General features: G+C 35.1%; 1 protein-coding gene across 24 annotated transcripts in view; it reads right to left on the reverse strand.

Annotated features, from left to right (window-relative positions):
• Positions 1-23,036, reverse strand: part of PARPBP (PARP1 binding protein) — a gene marked incomplete at its 3' end in the record, with an annotated part of 38,159 nt that extends 15,123 nt beyond the window's left edge. For 3 of the 24 annotated variants that reach the window (XM_084255585.1, XM_084255565.1, XM_084255570.1), the window contains exons 1-6: positions 22,857-23,036; positions 15,174-15,407; positions 12,590-12,697; positions 8,676-8,846; positions 7,164-7,318; positions 1,326-1,509 (exon numbers count right to left, since the gene is read on the reverse strand). In XM_084255585.1, the coding sequence (XP_084111711.1) occupies positions 1,326-1,509; positions 7,164-7,318; positions 8,676-8,846; positions 12,590-12,697; positions 15,174-15,407; positions 22,857-23,009 (1,005 nt within the window). In that variant the 5' untranslated portion in view covers positions 23,010-23,036. The remainder of the gene's footprint in view (positions 1-1,325; positions 1,510-7,163; positions 7,319-8,675; positions 8,847-12,589; positions 12,698-15,173; positions 15,408-22,856) is intronic. The other 21 variants (XM_084255567.1, XM_084255584.1, XM_084255574.1 and 18 more) reach the window with 14 other exon arrangements.
• Between the last annotated feature and the right edge of the window lie 3,633 nt (positions 23,037-26,669).

Raw genomic sequence — 26,669 nt, forward strand, 5'->3', positions numbered from 1 at the left:
ACAGTGCCTAACCCACAGAGTTGCTGAACATTGTGCCTAAATATCAGAGTTGCCTGCTGTGACATGCGTTCGAGCTGAGTCACTTTCTTCAGCTTTCATCAACACAGTCTTGGCCTCCTTTCTCTACTTGGCTCACTCATGCTACAGGGTGAAGTATAATATATAGCTACTCTGGAATGATAACAAATTACCCATCACGATATGGTGCTGAACATATATATTTCTTCAGTGCCAGAGAAGTCCATGTTGCTTAATATTAACTTCATGGAGAATCATGACAATATTCTGCAGAGTTCTGATTTCGGTTGAAAACGTAAAATTAAGAACTAGGTTCTTTATTTCTTATAACAGGAAATGGGAGAGATTGGAGCTTCTAATTTCCTGAGTAGAGACAGCTCCTGATTTATACTTCTAGTAATAACCTGGTTTTCATTAGCACCACATTGGCTACAGGAAGTGTTAACACACATGGGACAAAAACCCAGAATCCCCACCCACTTTCCACCTTCAAATTAATGTAAAAACTTGCATTATTATAGAAAAATAGCAAAAAAGTAGTCTCAGAAGGTTGCAAATAAATAAATGAGTAATAAAAAAAAAAAAGTAAAGTCTTTCTTCATACATTGGCTCTTACAATCACACCTAATGAAAAGGGGCTTTTGTTACTGGATTAAACTGCAACAAATGGATTATAACACATACTTCCAGATTCTGTTCTAGACCTAAAAGCAAGGTAGTCAAGCTCTCGTGTAATGCTGTAATAGTTGTAACATTTCATTCTCTATGTAAAAGAAAAAAGCCAAATGTTACAGAAATGTATAGCTAAAAGATCTCTGCATATAGGAGAAATTCCTAATAGTTGCAATAGGCTAGCAATGGAGAAAGAAAATAAGATCTTAGAGATAGAAAAGAAATCTACATTTCTGTCACTGTTCTATACAATCCCTTGGTACTGAGGCAGAATCAGAGTAACCAGGCTTTTAAAAATCTGAGTGAATGGTTGTTTATTATAAAAATTAACTATACTGAAAAATATGGCAAAATTCCTTTCTATCCATCAAGAATTATAAATCTCTAGTGCTGCAAGAGATACTGAAGATGATCCAATCCCCTACTTGAATAAATACAAATACTTTGGCCCAAAGATATTATGATTTATCCAACTCAAACATAATCCTACACAATCCTATTGAGAAATAAATTTTCAACAACATCTTACAACACAGGAAACACATTTGTCTGACTCAGGAGCAATAGTAAACTATTTCTACAAGTAGAAGAAAAATGTTTTGTGGAAGGATAATGATAAATAAAAAGCTCATTACCCGTGCAGGACTGATGTCAGTGGTGTTCACAGCTACATCTTCTTGTTGAGAATTGACAATATTTTTAATCCTCAAATCCAAATCCTGAGCAACTTCCTCTACTGCTTTATAAAAAGGATCCCTGCTGTTCTGGCCTTTAATCAATTGCATTTTTATCACTGAGAGTAGCTGGCCCCCTGCAATGCTGAAAATAGAAATAAGATCGCTTTTATAATAGTATTAAAAGTGACAATATGCTTTTAAACTTGAAAATATAATTCTCAGAGTTAATCAACACTTTTCAAAGAATATGGCTTTGATCTTATAAATCAAACAGTAATACTTTAAAGAATGAGAATCATTAGCAACAAACTTTAAAGTTTTTCTAAAAGCAAGTCATTTCAACAAGGTAAATTACTTCTTCCTTGATTTGAAAGCTGACAGAAAATGATATAGTTATATATGACATATGGTAACAGATTAAGATGTACATAGACACACTATATACTTTAAATATGTACCTTTAGATACACTAAGATACCTCTTTCAATTGAATACCTAGAATTTTACCTTTAACTTACTCTTAAAACCAAGTCAGTAAGTATCATTACTCTTAAATCACAGGTGAGAAAATTGAGTTTCTAAAAGGTCAAAAAACATGTCCAAAAACAGAGTGTTCTGGGTTAGGAAGGATGTGTTGAAAACACATTACTGCAGCCTAATATGTGAAGGGTTAATAAAAGAAAGAGAAAATTAAGCCAGTTAATACTCACTGAAAGCAGAGCAGAGACTGGAACAATTGTGGTCAACAGGCAAGTAGTTTTTTAAAAAAGATTTATTTATGCATATAAGAGCTGGGGTGCAGGCCAGAGATGTGGGGGGGTGAGAGGATTCACCAGAGACAGAGGGGGGAACAGAACAGGCAGATTGACCAAAGTACACTGCTGAGGGGAGCAGCGGGCGAGCCAGGAGAGGTCTGCCTCGCCATGTGGGTAGCTCCCTGGCCAGCCAGGGATCAAACTCGTGCTGCAGAGGCTGCAGACTGCTTCATAGCGCGGTGCTTAACCCCTTGCGCCACCAGGGAGGCCCCAACAGTTAAGTGTTTTGACAAACCTGAAATCAATTGTTTCTTTATACGAAGCCAGAACCTGAATGAATTTAGTTTGCAGTTTCTGCTCTAGAAAGCTGACCTAAAACCAGTGCAAGAAAGAAGGTAGGAGGAAGGATTTGGGTCCATTTGAAGAAGAAACTAGCAGTGCCCAAGAATGGAAGAGGGCTCTTTTTGGAAGTCAGAGGATCTCCATCACTGGGGTATGGCTGGAAAGGCTACACAGGTACCAAACGAGAAGGTGGCGTGTTCTGACCATGGAGTCGCCCATTTTCAACCTTCATTCTGCTAGCTACACTGTGATTTTTATAGTGACATAAAATTAAATTAGGACATTTCACCTTCACCCTTTCATTGCCATGGTTTATGTTTTAAGGAATAAGCCAACTTCCCTAACAAACATTAGAAATACAATTATTCACATTTAGAAAGCTGGTCCGAATAGAGAAGGAAAGTTAGACGAAACCTGCAGAGGTTTCAGGTTTCACTGTCAAATTTGATCTTCCAAATTTGCCTGATCAGAATCATATCCAGCATTTTTAATTTATTAATTTGTCTGCTTATCAGGGCATTTGGGAATCATTTAAAAGATATGTTATCCAGCATTATTAATGATTTTCAATGAAAGGGACAATCAGAGGGCCTAGTTTGCCATACACCTATAGTATAAGTATACAGGCATTTTCTGTTTCAGCTGCTTTTTTTTTTAAATTTTCAATTAAAAACACAGGAAGTAATTGGATAAAGTGCAGTCAAAAATGAAAACACAATGAAGACTATTTGCTTTTTCTGAGAATTAATCTCTAATGAAAAATTTATAGAGCCGATTCAAAGGATAATAAAGGATAATAAGAGAATGTCTTAGTGTCAACTGCAGTTGTAAAAAAGTGTTTTGAATGTTATCAAAGTCACCTTGCCCCCTTTTCTTTTTTTCAACAGGAATAAATATGCTAAATTTAAAAAATTATATAATTCACTGAATCAATTGTATTTAGGTTAAATGTAATAAGGTGCTATGTAAAATTTATCAAAAATCCCTCTCATATTTTCAAATGAGAAAAATTTAACAGAATTTTGGACTGGACAATTCCAACATGAGTATCCCATTAATGCATATTTAGGCCAATATATATATATATATATATATATATATATATATATATATATATATATATATAAACACTGCAGGTGTGAATTAAGAAGTCACTGAGTAATGAAAATGAAATACAAACTTTAAACATTTAAACAATGGGGAACTAATTTATGTGACCTGAAACCTCTAACTTAAGACATTTTTCAGATGAAAGCATAGTATGCATTTTGTAGTGGCACCTACTGGCAAAGTATAGAAATACAGCCGAACTATAGTTAAAGATGGCCTGATGAGAAGCCAGCAGCGACGGGGTAAATGTGAGAATCAATTCTTGGATTTCTGTCCTGTCTACCTATTTCCATCCTTTCCCAAATTCAAAGACTATTGTGATTCCCGACTGTCCCCAATTTATTTTAAAACAAGTAGTATAAACCTCACCCTCAGTTACAAGAGTTAAAAACATTTTTATCTCTAAGCTTTCAGGTTGAGGGACCTGAGAAATTGAAGATCATCCTGAAGTTATGGTAAAGGCAGGGTTGCAAACAAGACTGTGAATGACATTCCAGTCAGGAGCATCTGGACCCGTGAATTTCTTCCCTGAGCAGTCAGTCTTGTGCACTTTTTTAGCGCAGCATGGAAAGAAGGATTACTCTAAAGAAAATGAAGCAAGAGACTCTCCAGATGAGAGGCACTAGGACTAAAAATAGGGAGTGAGTATAAGTCTCCACACTGAGACTCAGCATCATTCTAGCCGACCTCAAATTCCAGAATATCGCTAGCCCGACTTACTGCTTTCAGAAAGAAACTAGAGGATGCCTCTGTAGAAATTTTTTAGGAAGTACCAAGGAAAAGCCAAAAGTTACTAGCATCTGGAGAATTCCCACCACAAGAGTCAATAGGCTACTGTGCTGTAACCAAGTTGACTGTCTAGGCCTCATTCTCAAATATGAAAGGACAGTCCAGAATCACCACCCATTTCAGGAGTAACTCTAATATGAATGAGGGCAAAACAAATGAAAACATTCAACTTAGACAAATCAAAGATCATTCCAGAGGCAAGTAAAAATAATCTGAAAATTAAATATAATTTTAGAGAAATGGATGTATATAAGATCACACATAATCAAATGTGAGAATGAAGACATTTATCTCTCATTTACTTTTTCTCAAAAAGCTACTTGAGCAAAATAAAAGGTTTACCAATTGTAAATAAAGTCATGCAATCCAGGAAGGTAGAGACAAAGAAACCTCACAACGTATTGATGAAACTTCAAGGTTGCAATCTGAAACAGGCCTATCAAGCAAAAGCACAGATTGAATAAAGATAGAAAAATCTCCAAAAATAGTATCTTCAAGGGCAAAAACCAGGACCAATAGATGACCGGATATCAAGAAGAAATTGTAGTTTTGTTGACAAGCTTGATAGAGTATTGATAAATATATAGGAAATAAAAAATAAAAAGTAGATAATCATTACCTCTAGAAAAACAAAAATCTGTACAGAAAAAATATATAATCACAGTGTAGCATATAGTTTAGCAGTAGGTGATATTTACAGAAGTAATAATATAATCTTTTAAATATGATTTAACCTGAAATTGCAATATAACTATATTAGAAGGATGAAAGAAGAGAAGCATATGTATTGTCTGTCTGTGTATAGAGGGAGAATGTTGGGAGGTTAGTGAGTGGGTTTCAAATCCTCATATTTCTTGGTTAAAAAAGCCAACTGATGAAGTTTAAAGCTGAAAAAGCAAAATTAGCCATATTAAAATTTCATTTAAGTAAGGTAAATATAAAAACAAAACAAAAGATAATTATCATTTCCTCTGAGAAGTACTTTTCCATTTGATTTTGACAACAGGTACTATATTGCTTTGTTTTGCTAAAAATATTTAAAAAAATTAATTATCTGTTATCTTAGAATAAAAAGCCAGTCAACATACTATCTAGAAGTTCAGGAGATATCACTAATATGGACTAGAAGTGATATTCAAAAACATCTTCCAAATTTACTTCTTTGTAATGGATAACCCTATAAGAAGATAGAAAGATGCAATTCAGGATAAAAACCTAAAACCTGAGTAAAAATTATTTTGGAATCTTAAAATGAAAAGAAGTGGAATAAGATCAGTGATTAAGAAATGGGTTCCAGGATCAGAACCAAGCTCAGATCCCAGCTATATTATTAATAACAACATGAGATAATAAGTTACTTACTCCCAGTGCTTCAGTTTCTTCCACTCTGATATGAGTGGCACATAGTACCTATTACATAAAGTTGTTGTAATGATCAAATGATAATCCCCTTAAAGAACCGAGTAAAACTTATGACACATAATAAAAGTGTTCAAAAAAGACCAACTGTTTTGATTACTACTATGCTATGGCCTACCAACCAACCAGACAGTGATCTACCATGATTGCTAATATATGCAGCCTAATTCTGTGCCCTACCAATATTAATTTAAAAATCACTCACTAGGGCCTCCCCGGTGGCGCAGAGGTTGAGCACTGGGTTGCGAAGCTGCCCGCAGCCTCTGCAGTGCCGTTTCGATCCCCAGTTGCTCCCCAGCCATGGGAGGAGGGTCCCACATGGCACGCAGACCCCTCCTGCCGCCTGCTGCTCCCCTCAGCAGTGTACTTCGGTCCTTCTGCCTGCTCTGCTCCCTGCTCTGGCTCTGGTGGATTCTCTCACCCTCCCGTGCTTCTGACTGTACCCAGTGCTTGTATAAATAAATAAATAATCTTTAAAAAATAGAAATAAAAAAATAAAATAAAAATCACTCACTATAGACTGATACCATAAATGGAAATCCATCAGATTAAAAAACTTTTCTTCCATATCACATAAAAGGGAATTCCAGATGAATCAAAGATTAACATACATTGAAGAACAAAAACAAAAACCCTAAGCAGAAAATAGAATAAAGAATTCATCCTATCTTTGTTTACTCATTTTTGGTACAGGTTTCCTTTATTGCTAAATATTTTAAAGAAATTATCAATTTGGTTATTTCCAGTCCTCAAAAAAATGTGTTTCTTTCAGATTAAAAAATAAAATGGGGGCCTCCCTGGTGGTACAGCGGTTGAGCGCTGGAATGCGAAGCTGCCAGCAGCCTCTGCAGCACCAGTTCAATCCCCGGCTGCTCCCCGGCCACCAGAGGAGGGTCCCACATGGCACACAGACCTCTCCTGCCGCCCGCTGCTCCCCTCAGCAGTGTAACTCAGTCCTTCTGCCTGCTCTGCTCCCCGCTCTGGCTCTGGTGAATTCTCTCACCCTCCCGCGCGTCTCACTGTACCCAGTGCTTGTATAAATAAATCTTTAAAAAATATAAATAAATAAATAAAGTAAAGTAAAATAAAATGGTAAGTCCTATTCTCTAATCAAATTTAATTTTAGTATGTCTCTTGAGTTTGGCAAAAATTTTGGAATCCCTGGTAGGAAGAAATTTAGGGAGAACGGTCATGTGATTACAATTTATTTATGTAGTTATCCTGTTTCTTCTCCCTACTGTTTGATCTCACACACGGTCATTTCAATAGCTCTTATATTTCTACCTCTCATTCTACAAAGTGTTAAAGCTAGATTAATAATAATCTGCAAAATAATAATAATAATAATAACTTGCATTTGTAATTTATGAAAAGTTATTACCTTGGATTTGGTATTTCTCCAAGAATTTCATCTAATTTGTCAATGAAGTTAATAAAATTAGACAATCCTTTTACATGTGTCATTAAAGGATCAGATGGTGATGGTGCGTATCCTTTCCCTCCAAGTTCTATCGTTCTAATAAATGATGTGGCCACCTATGTGTCAAAACAAATGATTTAGTTACATCTAATGATTTAATAAGTTAAAAGTACCATTTATAGTTATACTTACATAATTATTGGAATATTGGGAAAGTGAAACATTTTTTATGACTCATGCCACACTTTGACTGAGAAACAAGTAATCAAGTAAACAGGTGCCATGCAGATTCATGCCAGCAAGGATGATGGCAATAGAAACAGAGATGAGAAACTGGGTTAGGGGACAAATCAAGGGCACAAGAACATATGATAAGAATCATATCATTGACTATAAAGAATTAGTTTATGAATATATACATTGAATACTGGCTACTAGAATTGTTAAATAGAACAAAGAGGTTTTAAGTGCCTACTGTGTTGATAAATTAAGGTTGGGCAATTAATGCAGTTCTTCTAAGTCTTGGCTTTTTTATTTATAAAATGAAGATTTCAACTAATCATTAAGTCTTTTCTAGTTTTCATATCCTAGGATTATTCAATCATGTATAATTCAAAAGATCTTGCCTTACAATGATGAAAATATGTATGTGATGACAATACATAAGAGCATCTCCATCAAAGATGAAATATTTTGAAGCAGCATTTTCCAAAGTCTATCCTAAGAAGGAAAAATTCTATGACATTTTTACACTTGGGAGAAAATCCCTTGGCCAAGTAGCATAGGAAACAACAGATTAAATAACAAGGTTAACTTCAGCAGCTTTCTTTATAACAGGACTTTACAGACTTCTTGATACATAAACATATATTATATATATCCAATAAAGGTATATAAAATTTCCAAACATGTTGTCCTTGGAAACATTTGTTCAAGGAACATATAACATGGACTTTTTTTTTATTATTACTAATGATGTGGGGCTCCCCTGGGGGTGCAGGCAGTTGAGCACAGTGCTGTGAAGCTGTCTGCAGCCTCTGCAGTGCGGGTTTGATCCCAGCCAGCCAGCAAGAAACCCACATGGCGTGGCAGACCTCTCCTCTCACCCGCTGCTCCCCTCAGCAGTGTATTTCAATCAGTCTGCCTGTTCTGTTCCCCGCTCTGTCTCTGATGAATCCTCTCACCCTCCCGCATCTCTGACCTGTACCCTGGTTCTTGTATGTGTGAATAAATAAATCTTAAAAAAAAAAAAAAACTCATGACGTGCTATTATTTTACATACTTATTTGTCTTTTCACAATTCTCCCTTATCAAATTTAAAGGTTATAGTAAAAAATTAAAATACCATGGATTTTCAAATACAGAGTTAGAACATAAACAACTTAAAAATTGCTTTATGATATGATAGGTACAAGAATTCTTCATTATGGTGCATAGAATCTTGAAAAATCTTGAAATGTAAGATGGTCATACCAAAAAGATAGACATTTGTTTCTCTCGAGCCGCATGTTTCAAATCAGTGAAGGCTTCTGTTCCAAGTCCTCTATCAGGAATATTGAGAATATGTGCCAGAGCCAGGTCATTTTTTGAATTCACAAGCAGGTTTAAGTATGAGTAGATAATCTTCTTTGCTAGTAACTGTACCTATAGAATAAAATATTGATATTTTCTTTAATGAAATTGTCCTGAATCCATAAATAATCTCTGTGTTACAGGCAGCAAAAATATATATGATGACTCAATGACAGTATCTCACTTAACTATCTGGGAAAAGATAAATATCTTATAAACCAAAACTTTGTGTTGGACAGTCAACATATTCTTGCTCATGAAACCAACTTAATGCCAGTGAGAACATATGAATAAGTCTTCAGAAAGTGGACAATATAAAGAAAGTAAATTCCAGAGATGAAAAACACAATAACTGAAACAAATTTGTTGAAGAAGGAGCTCAACAGAAAATTGGAGAAAGTATCAGGGAACTTAAAGATGTAGAAATGGAAATCACCAAATCTGAAAAACAACGGGAAAAAAATGAAAGAACTAAAGTGACCTGTGAGACAATTTAAAGAGGTCCAACATACATGTAATTGGAATCTCTGCACAGAAGTGAAAGGAGCAGGGAAAAATATTTGACAAAATTATGGTGAAAACATCCTAAATGTGGTAGAAAACATTAATTAATAGACCCAAGGAGTCACTCAAGTAGCAAAAACACAAAGAAAACCACTCCTATAGTGATGCATTGCTTATCAACAAGGATGCATTCTGAGAAAAGTGTCATGGGGTGATTTTATCATTGTGCAAATGTCACAGAATAATTACAAAAATATGGACAGTATAGGACTACTACACACCTAGGCTATATGATATAGCCTATTGGGGCCACCATTATGTGTCTGTGTGTGTGCACTCTATAGTTGACTATAACATTGTTAAACAATACATAACTGTACACATTATAATGAAACTCTGCAGCCACAGATGTGAGAAAAATTTGAAAGTAGCTACAGCAAACAGATATATTACATGCTGGAAAACAATGATAAGGATAAAGTATCTAAGCTAGAAGTCAGGAAAACATATTAAATATGCTAAGAAATGACCTTAAAAATTACTATACAATTTTACAAATCCAGATAGCACAGTATTTGCAAAGGAAATACAAGACTCACAGATCATGGAACAGAGTAGAATCCAGAAATAGACCCACATAGATATTACCTTTGCAGAGAGGTGTCCTGATTTTGCAATAAGTAGTCATTCACATTCTCACTTTCTTATCACCTTATTTAACTCTCTGCAGAGATTTTAACACTTCCTGAGACTTTATTTTCTTAATCTTTCCACTACTTTATGAGTCCCATGAGAGGAAATGACTTAGGCTTAGGACCTAGGAGAATGACCAGCACAACAGTTGGTAATTAATCCATTTTTGTTAAAGGTTTCAATATTTTTTAATGGTAAATAAAAGAAAACTTAATACATGTATCTATTATAATAGGGCGCTTATTAATAAAAATTAATAAAAATTTACTAGGACCAAATAAGCACTCATGTTTTCATTATATTATCTTAGGGAAAAAAACTATTGTACAGCTAAACTAAAATCATTTTTAAGACTGGTCCTAAAATTTTATAAAATAAGGTGTAACAGTTTTCTGCTTACATTTCAAATGTTATCTTATCTTCACTTCTACAGTAAGTTACAATACTTCATATGAATCTATAATACAAAAATTTCCATTTTAACTTTAAGGGCAAGGGTCTCTAAAATGCATGAATCTCTTCTTTAGCCCTTTGACATTTGGGAACAGTAAGAAATTTTCAAAAAATCGAAGCAGAGGAAAAGTGACAGACACATCAGAAAGTTTTAAACTTTTTCTACATTTAATTTAATGCAATCACTCTCTCACTGTGCTGCTAGTATCCACAAATAATGGTGTTTTACCAGTACCTATGATCCTTATTGCATACAAAACCAGCGCTTCAACTCCTACATCTAAACTTGCTCCTTCAGGCTAGGAAATTCTGTCCTGACCTGTGATGCAAGGCAAAGATTAAGGGAAAACATCTTGGAGTCCTCACAACTAAGAGTGTTTCTTTTAGCTATGACTGTTATTGGAAATCTCTCCCTATCATTATGGTCAGATAACACGGCAGTTATGGTTTCCCTGCTCTTGTATTTGTAAGTGGGTTTTAAGGAGGCTCTCTGGAAAAGCAGTCCACATAAATACAGTCATGAGGTCCAGAAACAAGGGCCTAAATTGAAAAATCCACAAGATTGAAGCTTTCACCAAGATACCAAAACTAAAGATACTGTTCTGTTTATTTGTTTAACAAACTGATTCTCTCCATGCCACAAAATATTTGCAATGTTTGTTTAGAAATTAAACAATTTTATTTAAGCTTTCTGACAACTCCAAGTTTGTTTTCCTACCCCTTAATTACTGAAGTGCAGATATTCTATCACTTTGAAAAAAATCAGTTTTCTGATTTTTAACAGATATTAAATATCTGTTAATAATATATATAGGTATATTTTTACTTTCTTTGCCAACACATCATTTCTTACATGTAATGACAAAAAAAAAAAAATGGGACTACAACTAATAGTAGAAATTTTTATTTAACTGATGATTTTCTTTTGGGAACTTTATTTCTTCCCTTTACAACTTCAGAATCTCTAAAGCATTAGTTTAGTATCTCAGGAAAAGTAAAATAAAGTGAGAAAACAAAATTGTTTCTCAATTCATTCCATTCATCTGCTTGAGGATTAGAGTTGAACATCAGTAAGCACAACTGGTGATCACAATGTGTCTTTGCAGGACTTCAGTCCAAAAACTCACTTCAGAATTTTAATAGAAATACATTTCCTTCAAAAAATAGTTTGTAAAAAGAAAAATTAAAGCCTACAAGTAACAGAAAATGACTGAAGATGGCTGCTACTTTAATAATCCTCATGAAATCAAATTCATTACTTAAGTAGTAGATTAAAATTATTTTAGCAAATACAATCTAAGCAGGCAAAAGAGAAAAAAGAAAAAGATTAATACAAGGGAACTATCAATTTTTACATGAGAAAACTATGATTACAATGAAGATGCATCAGTTTCTACATATAAAATATAATCCTTTGTCATGAGTATCCTTTAAGATAATCTTTCAGCTCTTTAAGCAAAATTCTAAAAGGTTATATCAAATTTTTATATCAAATTAGCTTTTATAAATATAATTAGTTCATTCCTCTTAATTAAAGTCACGCTACAGTTGTTTCCTCCCAGAAGAGCCTGTAAGATACGATCAAAGCTAGAAAAGATCTGTAACTGATCTCCATGTATGGATGTACTCCTTAAACCACTGAGAAAAGATTAGGTTTTTGTCAAAGTGGGGCAGGAGGCAAAACTAGAGACTGTTTAAGCAGAAAAGTAGTATTAAGCGAGAGAAAATAGTTACAATTCACTAAAAGGAACCAGATCTGGGCAGAAAACAAAATATAAAATACAAAATGAAATATTCAGCATCAGTTATAAAGTATTTGCTACATTTTTTTCAATTGTACATATCCTCTCAGGAACCAAGGATTTAAAACAGTAATTTGTGATGTTCACCAAACACGCATAGACTCAACAGCTCTAGCAATCTGGACATTCATTTCCTTTTCCGATACTTAGAATGATACCTACTTTTATACAGATCTCACTATCTTGGCCCAAAACAATGAAGGAACTGATTATCAAGTTTTTGCCAATATTTAATATATTACTTTTTGCAAATACAGCTTTACTTAAATTTAAAAAAATTAAATAACTATAATGTACAATCAAATATATAATGATTTGAAGAGGACCAAATCCTGCTTTAATTTACTCACAACTTATCAGTACCTTTTTGTTATCTTGACTGTGTCCACTCACTGGTGATGCTGGCATATAAACATCAGTTTTATCATCTACTGTATACTGCTTACCAGTCAGAAAATCCAGTAGCTGACTCTGCAGAAAATACAGAATATTACTAATAAAATGACATGGCACTTATGAAAAGTATTTCACATCTTGCAGTAGTATCAGAGACATTCCTGTGTACCCAACATTTTGTTTTCTGACAAAAGCATATATGAAATTAAACTTCCTAATAAAACACTTCAATCTGTTTCAACAGACTCATTGGGTTTTACAAGTTTAGAGTTTAAAAATAACATTAGAATGTACTGAGTCTTTAATTTCTATGGAAGATGAAAATCAAAGACAAAGAAAAGTCTTACTTAAAGCCCTCAATAAATGCCTTATTTTAGTATATCTAGTATCTAAATACAATTCAAACAAAATAGATTCCAAAAAGAAAATTACACATAAAGAGATAGTTGCTTTCATCCTGCCACATTACTCAACTTCTCCACATTATTTTATTTTTTCTAAAGGATACACACACATACATACACACCCTGATGAGCAAACCTAAAGAGGTACAAACTGAATTAGCAAAATTCAACAAGATTGCCATCCACTTTTCTTCTCAGCTATTGCAACATTATAACTAAAATAACTTACCAATATACACTTCTTCAACAGCAACAGAGCTTATCACAGCTTAGCTTCTACCCATATGAGCTATTGCTCATGAAGACAAAATGAAAATAACTAAAAAGCCTTTCCATAATACATACAATCTTTTAATCTCAAAATTTAAGATTACCGAAAAAGTAATTTATTACTTTCTATACTAATTTATTAAAATCTAAATAGAAGTAATTCTCAGTAATTCTTATATTTTCAAGAGGTATTGAAAACAAAGATTGTCTTTTCTAATAACACCTTATCATACAAAATGGAAGAATATTAGCTCTGATTAAATTATTTTCATATTTAACTACATGTAAAGTATATTACTTTATTTTTTATTTATTTATTTATTTTTTAAAGAACAACAAAGACCTTTATTACAGGAGCTAAGAGAGGAGGGAGGAGGACTTATTTGCCTTTCCGGGCTTTGATTTTCCTCAGATAGAACTCTAGCTCCTTGCCCTCCAGCACATAGCCATCTGCTAGGCCACACTGGCCTGGTCTTGAAGCGATGCATGCAAGAAGCTTGCCCTGCTGGAACTGTTCATCAGTGCATCTTAGGGTATGGTCTAAGGAATCCTAACGTTCCTAATGCACACTCAGGGGTTCCAGGAAGCCTACCTTTTTCCAACTATGTATCAACATGAAGTCATATTTTCTTTAGATACTTTAATCAAAGCAACATATCCAACAGAAGCAGATAATACTCTCATTAGCTTATCAGGAGATCATCTTTGTTGTTCCTACAATCCAATTGATGCTTACGTTTGATTATCCTCTCTAAATCAACTATGTGAAAAGTAGCCAAAATAATCACCACAAACAAGCAACGGAAAAAAAACTCAGCCCCTATAAGCATCCTTAACCGAGTGTGGATGAGGATATGTGGGTGTGTACGTGTTTTGAGAAAGTTACAATAAATCAAAGGTTTTCATGATAGCCAGGTGAGGTAAAGACAGCAAACTGCCTGCCATTCTCCCCTTTAGTTTTCATTTTGGTATGTTACTACTCAAAATAAGGACTATCTTTTCCAAGCTCCCTAGCACCTTGGTAAGGGCATATGACTAAACTTTGGGTAACGGGTAGGAAGCAAAAAGACTGATAACTCTTTAAAAACGAAAAGAGCTATTCTTGCATACTCCTTCCTGCTCAGAGGAATGTTAATATAATGTCTGGGGCTCCAGCAGTTATCTTAGACCACAGATGAGTGGTGGAGGTCAAGAAGAAACGTAAGAGATCAGAATGACAAAAAATAAAACAAAAGCAACACCTATGTCTCTGATAACCATGGAGCTGTAACCACAGGCCCAGGTCCTTACCTGCAGGGTGAGATAAACATTCATGTTCTTAAAAAAAACTGTTGTTATAGTTTAATACTACTGTACATAGCAAAAAAAAAAAAAAAAAAACTACTTATATTTCAAATAAAAATAACACAAGTTGAACAAAATTTACCACCAAAAAAATTCTTTCAAATAATGACTAGCTAAATTTTCTATTCTTAAAGATTTATTTTTTTATTTATTTATACATACAAGAACTGGGGTGTAGGCCAAAGGTACAGGGGGATAAGAGGATTCACCAGAGACAGAGTGGGGAGCAGAACAGGTGGATCTACTAAAATACACTGCTGAGGCGAGCAGCAGGCAAGACAGAGAGGTCTACTGTGTCATGTGGGTTAGCTCCCTGACCAGGAATTGAACTCATGCCACAGTGGCTGGCAATAGTTTGATAATGCTGAGACTCAACCCCTTGCGCCACCAGGGAGGCCCCTAAATTTTCTATTCTTAACAGGATCCAGGAAGCAAAAAACATTATCAAGATACCATAAATGCTGAAACTGTAGCTTAAAATAAAAACGAATCTGGCTGAATTTTAAGACAGAATTATTTTTAAAAATACTTACTGGGGATATGTTGGTACTATTTTCACAACTAGAAGTCAAAACACTACATTTGTTGTAGATATCAATGAGATCTATCATATTGCTATTTTTTAAGAAATCATCGTAAGTCCTCCTAATGTCCTCATAATGGTCCATCACTTCCACATTTTCAGTTGTTATATTCAATTTCTCATGTAGTAAATACTTCCACATCAATAAGACATCACTGAGAGAAACTGTAAACTCTCCAATGAGCTGAAAGAGACAATGCCAGAAATAAACAAAGTAGGGTACCAGAATATTCATTTACTTATAATTGAAGAGATAAGTACAAATTGATTGTTATAGTAAAATATATTGACACATTGGATTCTTGTGATTTTGGAGAGAACATCCAAGCTGAGCTATAGAATAATTTTAAGGTGAGATATAAAAGAAAAAGATTTGATGAATTCATAAAATATGAACAACTACGTTGTTTTGCACATGACAAAGCCGGCAAATATAGACATCGTCCTATTTCACAAAGTAGGGGGGTGGTGAGTGCTCAGCGAGCTACATTTAAGTACTATTGATTGGGGAAACATTTAACCCTGTTAATATTTAATTCCTTTTAGTTCTTTTAGCTAATGTATTTTTTAATCTCTTCTTTAAAAATGGTCAGTGCCATAGTAATTCCCACATGCTACCATATTTCAAGTTAGTCTGAAAGATAATAAAGATGATAAACTTTAAATTTTTAAAAATGTTTCATTTCATTGCTGTACCAGGGAAAGCAACAATACCAGTGCCAAAACTTTGAGTCACAGAAGAATTTTGATTTTTCTCTTTTCCCGGACACACAAAACAACAATAAATAAGTCCTAAAATGCCAAGGTCAAGTTTCTCTCCGGAAGTTGTCATATATTACTATGGTACTAATTAGGCAAAATTGTTCTTTTTTCCTCTTCTTCAATATCCACATGATAAACTATTTCACTGGATAATGTTGAACACTCTTTTTTTTTAATTGATTGCATTGTGTTCTCACTTTAGTATCCCAGGTATTAATAATGGCATCCTCTAAAAAATAACAATTGGAATTCACTGAAAAAATTCTAAATACTTCTTTCCGATGCAGCATGTGTAACAGATATGCTCTTTTTTTAAATTTTTTTACATCATTGTACATTTTTAAACAAAATTTGCTTCTTCCCTCCCTCCAGGAGTAGTCCCCATAGAATTTCCTTCACCAATGCACCGGTGCACCATCACCACAGTCCCCTGTGCTCCTCCCTCCTTCTGATCCCTCTCCCTCCTCCTCCCCTGCAGGATGTCTCTTATTTATAATTGTTCTGTTTTGTGTAACAGATATCTTTAGGGATCAATATATGGTATTGTGAAATGTAGTATGCTGTTCTTATCCACGGTTAAATTCTATCACTATATTAGCAGTTTCTATAACACCAAGATCTGTCCATTAGTTGCATTTTAACAGAACGCTATAGTTCACTGGAACTAGATTTAACATCATCTTTAATTAATGAAGAACAACAGAAAGAAGTCAGAGCCAAATAATATATTACTTTCTATCTATCTGACTCCTTTAATTAATATATTTCTATCTTTTATAATAATCAGATACATTTTCTAGTTACATCCACACGTAAGGCAAGATGTCCAAAGTATCTTAAAATAATGAACTCTTTAGTCATCTTAGTCAAGCAATTAAGAAAATTATCCTTATTGTCCTTAGAGAAGGGATGTATGATATAATCATGAAAATTATATTTTATGGAACTAGCTCAATAAACAACCAAACGAACCCAGTAACTTTGAAATCTTGAATCTATAATCCAAGCATAAGGCAAATTTGTAATTTCTTATATTGTTTCAAAATGTTTGAACTTTACTTCCCAATCCCACAAAGATTACACACCATGAAATTTCCAAATGGTATATAAATTAAATAAATCCCATTATTTAGAGTTTTAAAACTAAATTGCTTTATCTCAAAAATTCCTAAAACTATTTTGGTATACCATCCTTCATGTTAAAAATAAATCAAGATTTTGACTCATCTAAATGTACAATTTAGTCTCATTCTGTTGACTATAACTAGTTAAAGTAAAACTTTGCAAGCTCTTGATCTTGTGAAGAAAGGTTTTGACTAGATTAACAGTGTTTATACTGGGATTGTAAAAACATTCTAAATCCAAATAAAAATGCACTCCAGATATCAGTTTTCATGATCAGGTGCCCACCATGACAGCATATTCTATTATTCAAACCAGTAACAACTGATTGAGAGAGTCTGTGGTCAAATCCGAAAATGTTTTGCTAGGAAAACATGCCAGCTGGCTAATATTTGAAGGAAGTTCAAAATGTTCAATGCTTTAATTCTCTGATGGACATAAGAAGGATTGTATTTCATAAGAATAGAATGAGAAAAAGTGAGTTATACTTCTTCAGTGCACTTGTACTTTACATATTTTACCAAAGCTATTTTTTATAATTCGAAATTTTACATTACATTTTTAATTAACTGGAATTTTGATATAAAAAAAGACAGTTGATCTACTTAATAGCATTCACTGGCTGTGTGACTTTGGGTAAAATACAGAAATCCCTATAAGTCAGTTTCCTGAGTTATAAAATGAGAATGTACAAATTGAGTAACACCTGACATGTGGTGCATGAACAAAACTATCAGTTTTCTTTCTCTTTTTATTCAAAGTAATATACTTGTTAGTTTGTTTACTGGGAGGGGATAGTAGATAAATGTCATGTAATGTTAAAAATTACCTCTTCTTACTTGTTATGTCATTGATAGGTCACTTTCAAACCTGAAGGTCAACCACAGGGGCTGTGATTTCTGTCCATGGAGTTATGAAATATCCTTGTTTTACCCAATGGAACATTTGCAACCTTTTAAGGCTGCTTAAGGTGAAAAATAGCTTTATAACTTGATGCCAGACAGAGTCAAAACATGAAGCCAATTTCAAAGAAAAGAAAAGCTAAAAAAACCGTTTGTATCCTAATGAAATCATATATATATTTGCCATATAATGAAGTCAGTAGTCCTCAATGAATCTTCCATAGGTTAAATCTTTAGCAGTATAAAACTATTAGAGCAGTGTCAAACAATTCAAACTAAAAAAAGTCCCCCTCAGAACACCTGCCAAAAACCTAAAACTCAAAGATTAGTTATCTAACACCATGCCCACCCCCAAGCAGTTAAGAAAAAAAGCATGACATTAGATAGACTAACAACTCTACCAGGGACTCAAAAGGTATTTCTTCTAGTCAAATTCAGTTATAAGGACTACACTTTAGGGAACTTCTGCAAATTGAAAACCTAAATAGAGCTCAAATACAAGATGAAAAAAACAAGTGAAAGGAAAACGACAAACTAGGTCAATTTGCCCCAGAGAAACTCCTCCTGCTATAAAATATCTACAGGGGAAAGCAGATCATTTTTTTTAAAGCATGACTGAGTGGTCAATAAGAGAAAGGAAACTACAAAAGGTCAAGACCAGTGAGAAAGTGCCAATATAGAAGGGTAAGCAAATAGTGGGGCCTGTGTTTGCCTGGTATCAACCATGCCCAAGCACACAAGAACCTGGTTTTTATAAACCCTGAGTAGAGTTTAGCAGACATGGCTGAGCCCCATAACAGTGGGAAGCTAGATCAAACGTCCTCCATTCCCACCCTACCATAAATCAAGCCAAAGTCCCTAAGGGCCAATGCTCCTAGTTTGCACAGTAGAAAAAAATCTGCCCAGCAGAAAGTAATGAGATTTTTGAGGAAACCACAGTATTATACTTTACCTCTCTGGGTAATCTTCACTTAGATTTTTGCCTAATAATTAAATTCTGCCAAGATAGAGTAGAGCAGTCATCTAACTTGGCAGAAAATTAGAGGTTTATTCCCTGAATGAGTTGAAGACAAAAGTAGCCTAATGAAAACCATAGGAATCACATGACAGTTTAGATTCTAAATTTCGACACTCCATTCAGGGACTCAACACATTGGCAGCTCCACTTTACACCATTCATGAGGGAGGAAAGAAGACTCTTTTCTGAGGAAGGGATATCCGAAAAATAGGGATTATCATCAGAGGTTCCCTAACCAACTGAGATTAAGTTGACAAGCCCTAACCCTGTACACAGAGTTTGCAAAAAGCATTTTAGTGCTCCATTTAAATCCAAATGAGTGGTCAAGAATCAACATGAACAAAGTCTCTAAAAGAAAAATCCTTCCCCAAAAAAACGAACAAAAACAAGAACTTGGAGGAAACATTACACAGAGAGGAAAACTTCATCAAAATATTATTAATATTGTCAGAAAGTAGTATATCCTTGAAGCAAGAACAGGATAAATTTTTAAAGAGAAGAACCAAACACAGATCTTGGAAATAAAGAAGATATTACAAAATCCAGTAAAACTATTAAACTCAAAAACTATTAAATAATGAATACCTTATTGAATATTGTTTGGAAGAAAAGTAAAAAAGGTGAACAGATAAATAAAGTGATACACTAAGACAAGGGAATATTATTTACTGCTAAAAATTAGCTATACTGCTAACTTAGCTATAAGGTCATGAAAAGACAGAGAAGAACCTTAAGTGCATATTACTAAGCGAATGAAGCCAATCAGGACGGTTACATACTATGTGATTCCAACTCCATGACGTCCTGAAAAAGGCAAAACTAGAGCAACAGTACAATAATCCGTGGTTGCCAAAGGTTAAGGAGAAAGAAGGATGAACAGGTGCGGTTCAGAGAATTTTTAGGGTAATGAAATTATTCTGTATAAACTGTAACGGTATATTCATGCCATTATACATTTGTCAAAACCCACAGAACGTGCAACACTGAAAGTATTTAAGGATAAAAACCCAGGATATTCTGCTAGTTACTATCAAATGGTTCGTAATGAATAACATTAATACGCATGTGCATGTACAGATGATAATTTGTGCATGTGCATATTTTCATACATATATAAATATAAAAGAATAATGATGTAAATGTGGCAAATGTAACAATTGGATTCTAGGTGAAGGGCACGGAGGAATTTAATGTACTATTCTCGTCACTTTTCTTGAAATTTAATATTTTTTCAAAATAAATAGTGCTACTTACACATTTTTCAACATGCCTATATAAAACTGATTTAGAACAATGGCTACGATTAAAAATAGGAACAGACAAATTGGATCTAAACCACACCACACTCCTGCTATACCGGTCCTTTTGCATTTCCTCAAACTCTTATCTGCATCATATACCTCTTTTTATAGCTGTAATTTATATTGATGTATGGGTCTCTACTCAATGACTGCCTCACCTACCAGGCAACAAGAATTCCAACCTACCACAAAATCTGGCACTTAGTTGTAAGGGTGGAGAGAAAGGGGCAGGTGGGAAGGGGGGGCAAGTCTATGGAAGGGAGCAAGAGAAGAAAGTAACAATTATATAAACAGCTATATTGGCCTCCTTGTTCCTTGAATTTGTCAGACATATTCCCACCTCAGAGCTCTTGAATCTTTATTCCCTTTGCCTGGTAGTCCCTATCTACAAAGAACCTGATAAATAGCTCCTTCTTCCCTTCTCCCAATTCTGTGCTCAAGTGGTAACTTGTAGATGAGGTCTTCCTTTACCAGCCTATCTAAAATGCGAAGAAATGCAGGCCAACCTTTACACACTCCTTAGCTGTAACTGCTTTATTTTTCTCTGTAGCACTTACTATGGCCTACAGAACTAAATAACTTATTTATTGGAGTATGATCTGTCTCCCTACAAGATTAACAACATTAAGAGCAGGGATTTCCTTCAATGCTATAGTTCTAATATTTAGAGTAATGTCTAGCATATAGTAAGAACTCAATAATAGATATTTGTTGAAATGTAGTATGACGGACTACATACAATAGGACAGAATTTTGTTAAAATCTTGTGTCCAAAAATCTTAATATGCATTGTTTTAAATATGCAAAGCTGCCATTATCCTCACATACAAGGACAATCACTTATTTTAAAAGCATACAATTCCTACTTTTTAGGTGTTAAAATAGTCTTCCTTTTTCAAAATGATGCTTCTAGATAACTATTTTTCCCCAATGATCTCATTTGCCAAAATGAGAAGTGGTCAGATCTGTCAGTCTTTTATTTTTAATAAATTGTACCAGCATATGGGAGTGCAAACTGGTCCAACCACTATGGAGAGCTGTGTGGATATTCCTCAACCTACTAAAGATAGAGCTTCCATATGATCCAGCAATTCTACTTCTAGGTATTTACCCAAAGGACACAGAAACATTAATTCAGAAGGGCACCTGCACGCCTATGTTTATAGCAGCACTAATTACAATAGTTAAGCTTTGGAAACAACCTAAATGCCCAAAAACAGATGACTGGATCAAGAAGATGTGGTACATATACACCATGGAATATTACTCAGCAATCAAAAAAGATAAACTCATGCAATTTGCAGCAACATGGATGGAGCTAGAAGGGATCATGTTCAGCGAAATAAGCCAGAAAGAAAAAGAAAAATACCAGATAGTCTCACTCATAGCAGGAATCTAGAAAACTTAAATAAGGGACCAGGAAAAAGACTAATTATAATAAAGCAAAAATCAAAATCAACAAGCAACAATAAACCAGAGACACACTATGGGGTGGGGGGGGGGGCAGGGCAGGAAAAGGCGGGATTGGGGTCAAAATAAGGGGGGTGCAATTGTATGGGGAATATAAAAATAAAAAAATGTAAAAAATTTTAAAAAAGCCTAGCATAATAAATAAATAAATTGTACCACCATATAAAACCTAGAAGTATTGGGACTATTGATAAGTAGGATTAAAAAATCTCCTCAGAATGTCATTTCCCTATCTAGTTCAACAAACCCATTTCAAAAACCAGCCCCAATCTTCAAACATCTTCTACTCTAGTCAAGTCTCTTCAGACCATCATAATTTTGATTCCTCTGTGCTTCTCGTGTACTGACATTCCTCTTCCTTAATTCCCTGTTTAAATTCTTCCTATTCAAAGACTTCCTTTGTGTCCCAAGAAGCCATTCCTTACCCCTCCATCCTTCTCTCATCTGAACATCGCTAGTCCTTTAGGCAGAGCTCCTTCGAAACACTACTTTGGCCCAAACTAACTCTATAAGAATCACTGTGGGAAGATTAAGAAAAAGGCAATGTCTAGGGTCAAAATACAGATTAGGAGAATCAGAATTTCCAAGATTGGGGAAAAGGAGTCAGTGTCTTAGAAGTCTTCCCAAATGATGCTGATCCAAGGCCTGATTTAGGAATAATTAGTCTATATAAGAGTCTGAAATTAATCATAAAATTAACTCATTACATTTAAATAAACACCTTCTTAAACATCATTTAAAAGAGAAAGGAAGTTTTATAAAATAAAATGTCTTAATCACAATCACAATAGCGGCATGATCATCTTAAGACTTCAAATTAATCATTAATATGTATATCCTATGTTAAATAATTCATAGGAAGGCCTTAATTAGAAATAAATCATTTCAAACACAATCATAATATTTTGACATACAGATACAGAGGCATTTATAAAAAGTGTGTTGATATTATCATGGGGGGCATCTATTGCAAAGAAACTAATATAATTAAGTTAACTCAAAAGGGTCAGCAACCAAAATTTAACTTTAAAAAGTTAACCTAAATATAGTCTACAAACCTGTTTGTTGTTCTCTGCCATAGCAAGCTGTAATGCCAAGAGCATGGAGTCTGCACCACATACAGTAGTTCTCTCAGAGTTACAAAGAGTGTGCCAATTCCTTCTGAACTTTTTAATCATGTCCAACACAGACTTCTGATTAAGTACAGACATCCTATTAAAGTAGGACAGAATGCAATGTTAAAAGCCTTATTTTAATTGGAAATTAATATTTAACATGTGTAAGCAAGCAGAGTTACAGAAAAATAAGTAGTGAACAAGAGGTCATTTCATATTTACCAAGATTGCTTTTAATTAAACTTAGAAAAACAGAATAATACAATTTTTGCCCAATCATATTTTCCTATCCTTTAGTTTTCTTAAGCCAAATTTTTGAAATAATAAAATTCGACCTTGAATCTAAAAATTCATATAAAAGATGCAAGTTCTACAAATTGATAATTATAGACACAGTATAGCTTATTGAAGCTATATTTGCAAAATATTATTTTGAGATAAAAGTGAGTATCTGTGATAGATTAAAAAAAATAAGCAATTTTCTTTCATCACTATATTTTCCCAAAAGAGGTATACTGTTTCCACCCCTTTGAATCTATGTCAGCCTTGTGACTCAATTTTGACTAACAGAATATGACAAGAACGACATAATAGGAGTTCTGAACTTGAACCTCAAAAGGCTGGCACAGAAAGAGTTAATATGGCATGCCTGGTTGCTATCCTTTCAAAGTTCTGTTCATATGGTTGGCCCTTGAGTGGTATCTGGGAACTTGATTTCAGGAGTAAAAGTGGCTCACTGTGCAAATACCACAGCTTATGCCAAACACATGATGCCTCTGTGTTCACCCCCAAGTAATAACTCTGGGCACTGAGTCCCTAAGGAGCTTCCCTGATAGAGGTCATGTCATGTGTTATCCCAACTTGCTGCTGAAGAATAAAGCATGTTCAGTGTGACTCCACTAAGAGAAGGCTCTTAGAACCAAGTGTCTGGTTATCCCTGGGTTTCACCTATGCACCTTCTCCCTTTATTGGATTTTTTTTTAATTTATTTTATTTTTTTTAAGATTTATTTATTTATTTGTTTGTTTATTTATTTATTTATACAAGCACTGGGAACAGACAGAAGTGCAGGGGGGTGAGAGAATTCACCAGAGCCAGAGCAGGGAGCAGAGCAGGTAGAAGGACCGAAAAAGTACAATGCTGAGGGGAGCAGTGGGCGGCAGGAGAGGTCTGAGCACCATGCGGGACCCTCCTCCGGTGGCCGGGGAGCAGCCAGGGATCGAACCAGCGCTGCAGAGGCTGCGGGCAGCTTCGCAACCCAGAGCTCAACTGCTGCGCCACCGGGGAGGCCCCCTTTATTGGATTTTGCTTAGGCTATTTTTTCTGTAATAAATTATAGCTGTGAGTATATATTATGAATATTGGCTGAGTTCCCTTAGAAAATCATCCAACGCTGGGTAGTCTTGGCCTTGCAGTGTTAGCTCTTACCCTCTTGCAGTTCTCCGACTGCCACCTAAAAAAGACCAAGTTTGCCTGCTGAAGGGGAATATGATCTGAGCCACTCCTGCTGACAATATGAACTCACAGATGTGTGAGTGAAGCTATATTAGACTACCTAGTCCCAACCAACCTTTCATATGAACTACAGCCATGTGATGATCCAAGGCAAGACCAGCAGAACTACCTAGCTGAGTCCAGCCCAAACTGCTGATACTCAGAATCATAAGCAAATAAATAGCTGTTTTAAAGTTACTCTATTTTAGGGATGGTCTGTTATACACCAATAGATAACTAATGCACTACTTAATATTTAGGAGTTTCCTTGATGCCAGATGCTTTTCAAAAGCTTAATATTTAATACCTCATTCAACCTTCCCAATAGCCTGCATAGAGGATCTATTATCATCCTTACTTTCCATCTGAAGAAAGAGGCACAGCATGTCACAATGCTAGTAACATAACAGGCCTAAACCCATGGTGCCTCATTTCATCAGTTGTGTTCTTCAATAACTACATCTCCTGGTGCAAAGGACTTTCAAAATAATTTAACGTAGTTCCAATGTTTTACATACCCAGGATTACACAAGGCTCTCAAGTTCTTTCTCTGAATTTACAGACATGACTGCTATAAGTTTTTCTTCTTATTTTCTTTTAAGTATCCCAGTCTCCAACATATGCAAAGGTCATTATTTTATTTTTGCTATTTTATTATACATATTACATTTGCTTATTCTGTTATCTGTTGTTCTATTTTCATGTGCCACAAACAGAATCCCAGAGGTTTACTACATACTTGGTGTGTATTAATGTTAATTTATAGATACAATTTAAAGATACAGGTAGAAGATTATAAATTAAAATATCTGCAAAAATGTAAATCCTTATAAGCAGCTAAGTCATAGTTCTTTCCAAAACATTACCTTGATCTCTTGGGAGAAAAAAAGTGAGGAAGTAAAGCTTCAGTGATATGATCCATCTACCTGAAATAACTCTTTACCAGTAAATTATTTACTGGTACTATTTAAATCTATAATGACTTCAAATTGCTGAAAATAGACCAATCTGGAATTAGACTGTTCAGAATCCTGGCCCCACCAGTTACTAGCTGTGAGATCTAGGCCAAGTTATTTCACCTCTCCCTGTCTCAGCTCCCTTGAACTGAAAATGAAAATAATAATAGTTTCTATCTTACAGTTTTGTAAAAAGTAAACGACATAAATACATGTTACGTTTTTAGAACAGTGTTTGGCACATATAAAAGCCAACAGTCTCACCTAGGGCTCAACACACTTTTTGAAAACAGCCAAAAAGAAAATAGTTGAGGACTGCGGGGCCCTGAGGCTTATCACAACTTCTCAACTAGACACTGCGGTGTGAAAATGACCACAGACAATACACAGACACCTAGCATAGCCAGGCTCCAACAAACCTTTATGAAAACTGAAATTTGAATTTCATGCAATTATCACATATCCCCAAATACTATTCTTCCTTTGCTTTAAACCATTTAAACATGCAAAGTCCATGCTGCACCAAAACAGGCAGCAGCTTTGCCAACCCTGGTCCAGTCTCAGTTCTTCCTGTAGCTAGCTGACTGCTAGAGCCTAGGCAATGAAGTTCACACCTCACTGCCTAAGGGAGAGGCATGGTCACCTAGCAAGCAGGAATACAGGAGTCATGAGGAGTCTGTGAAACAAAGCATCTGCAAGCACTCTGAATACCAGGCTGCACCACAGAAAAACAGTCGGGGAAAGCTGCAGCGCAGCGATAATAAACACTTGTTTGCAAAAACTGAATTTCAAAAGGCACTGGAGTAAAAACAGTGAAGTGAAAAACTGTCACTGGGGAGACAGCGTGAGTTAGTTAAAAATACTACATTTTTTAATCAGACAGGCCAGGGCTCACGACTGTCTGTCATTCAGTATTTAAAACTTTGGGTGAGCAAAATGTCTTTATTTGCAAAACGGGGAGATGATGTCCAGGCTCAAAACATCATGAGACATCAGTAAGACACGAAAATAACCCACCCAGTGCCAGGCACTTCGTAAGAGCCCAATAAAAACACAGCCCTCCTTGCTGTTATCATGTCAGGTCGCAGGTCCTAGGTATTCCTTGCAAAGACCTAACAGGGAGAGGGCGAACACTGCAGGCTTGGGGTTGCATGTCTGGGGACTAGAACCCTGGTTTCCTGCCAAACTGCTGACTCTAAGTAGGCCTCTGTGGGTCTCAGCCTCCCCGTCTGCAGGTTCCTCGGGCCCTTCCAGCTCCAACCATCACCAGCTCCAGGGCACCCAGTTCGACACCCACCGGCTCCAG

This window comes from Talpa europaea, assembly GCF_964194135.1.
Source record: "Talpa europaea genome assembly, chromosome: 15".
NCBI lineage: Eukaryota > Metazoa > Chordata > Mammalia > Eulipotyphla > Talpidae > Talpa > Talpa europaea.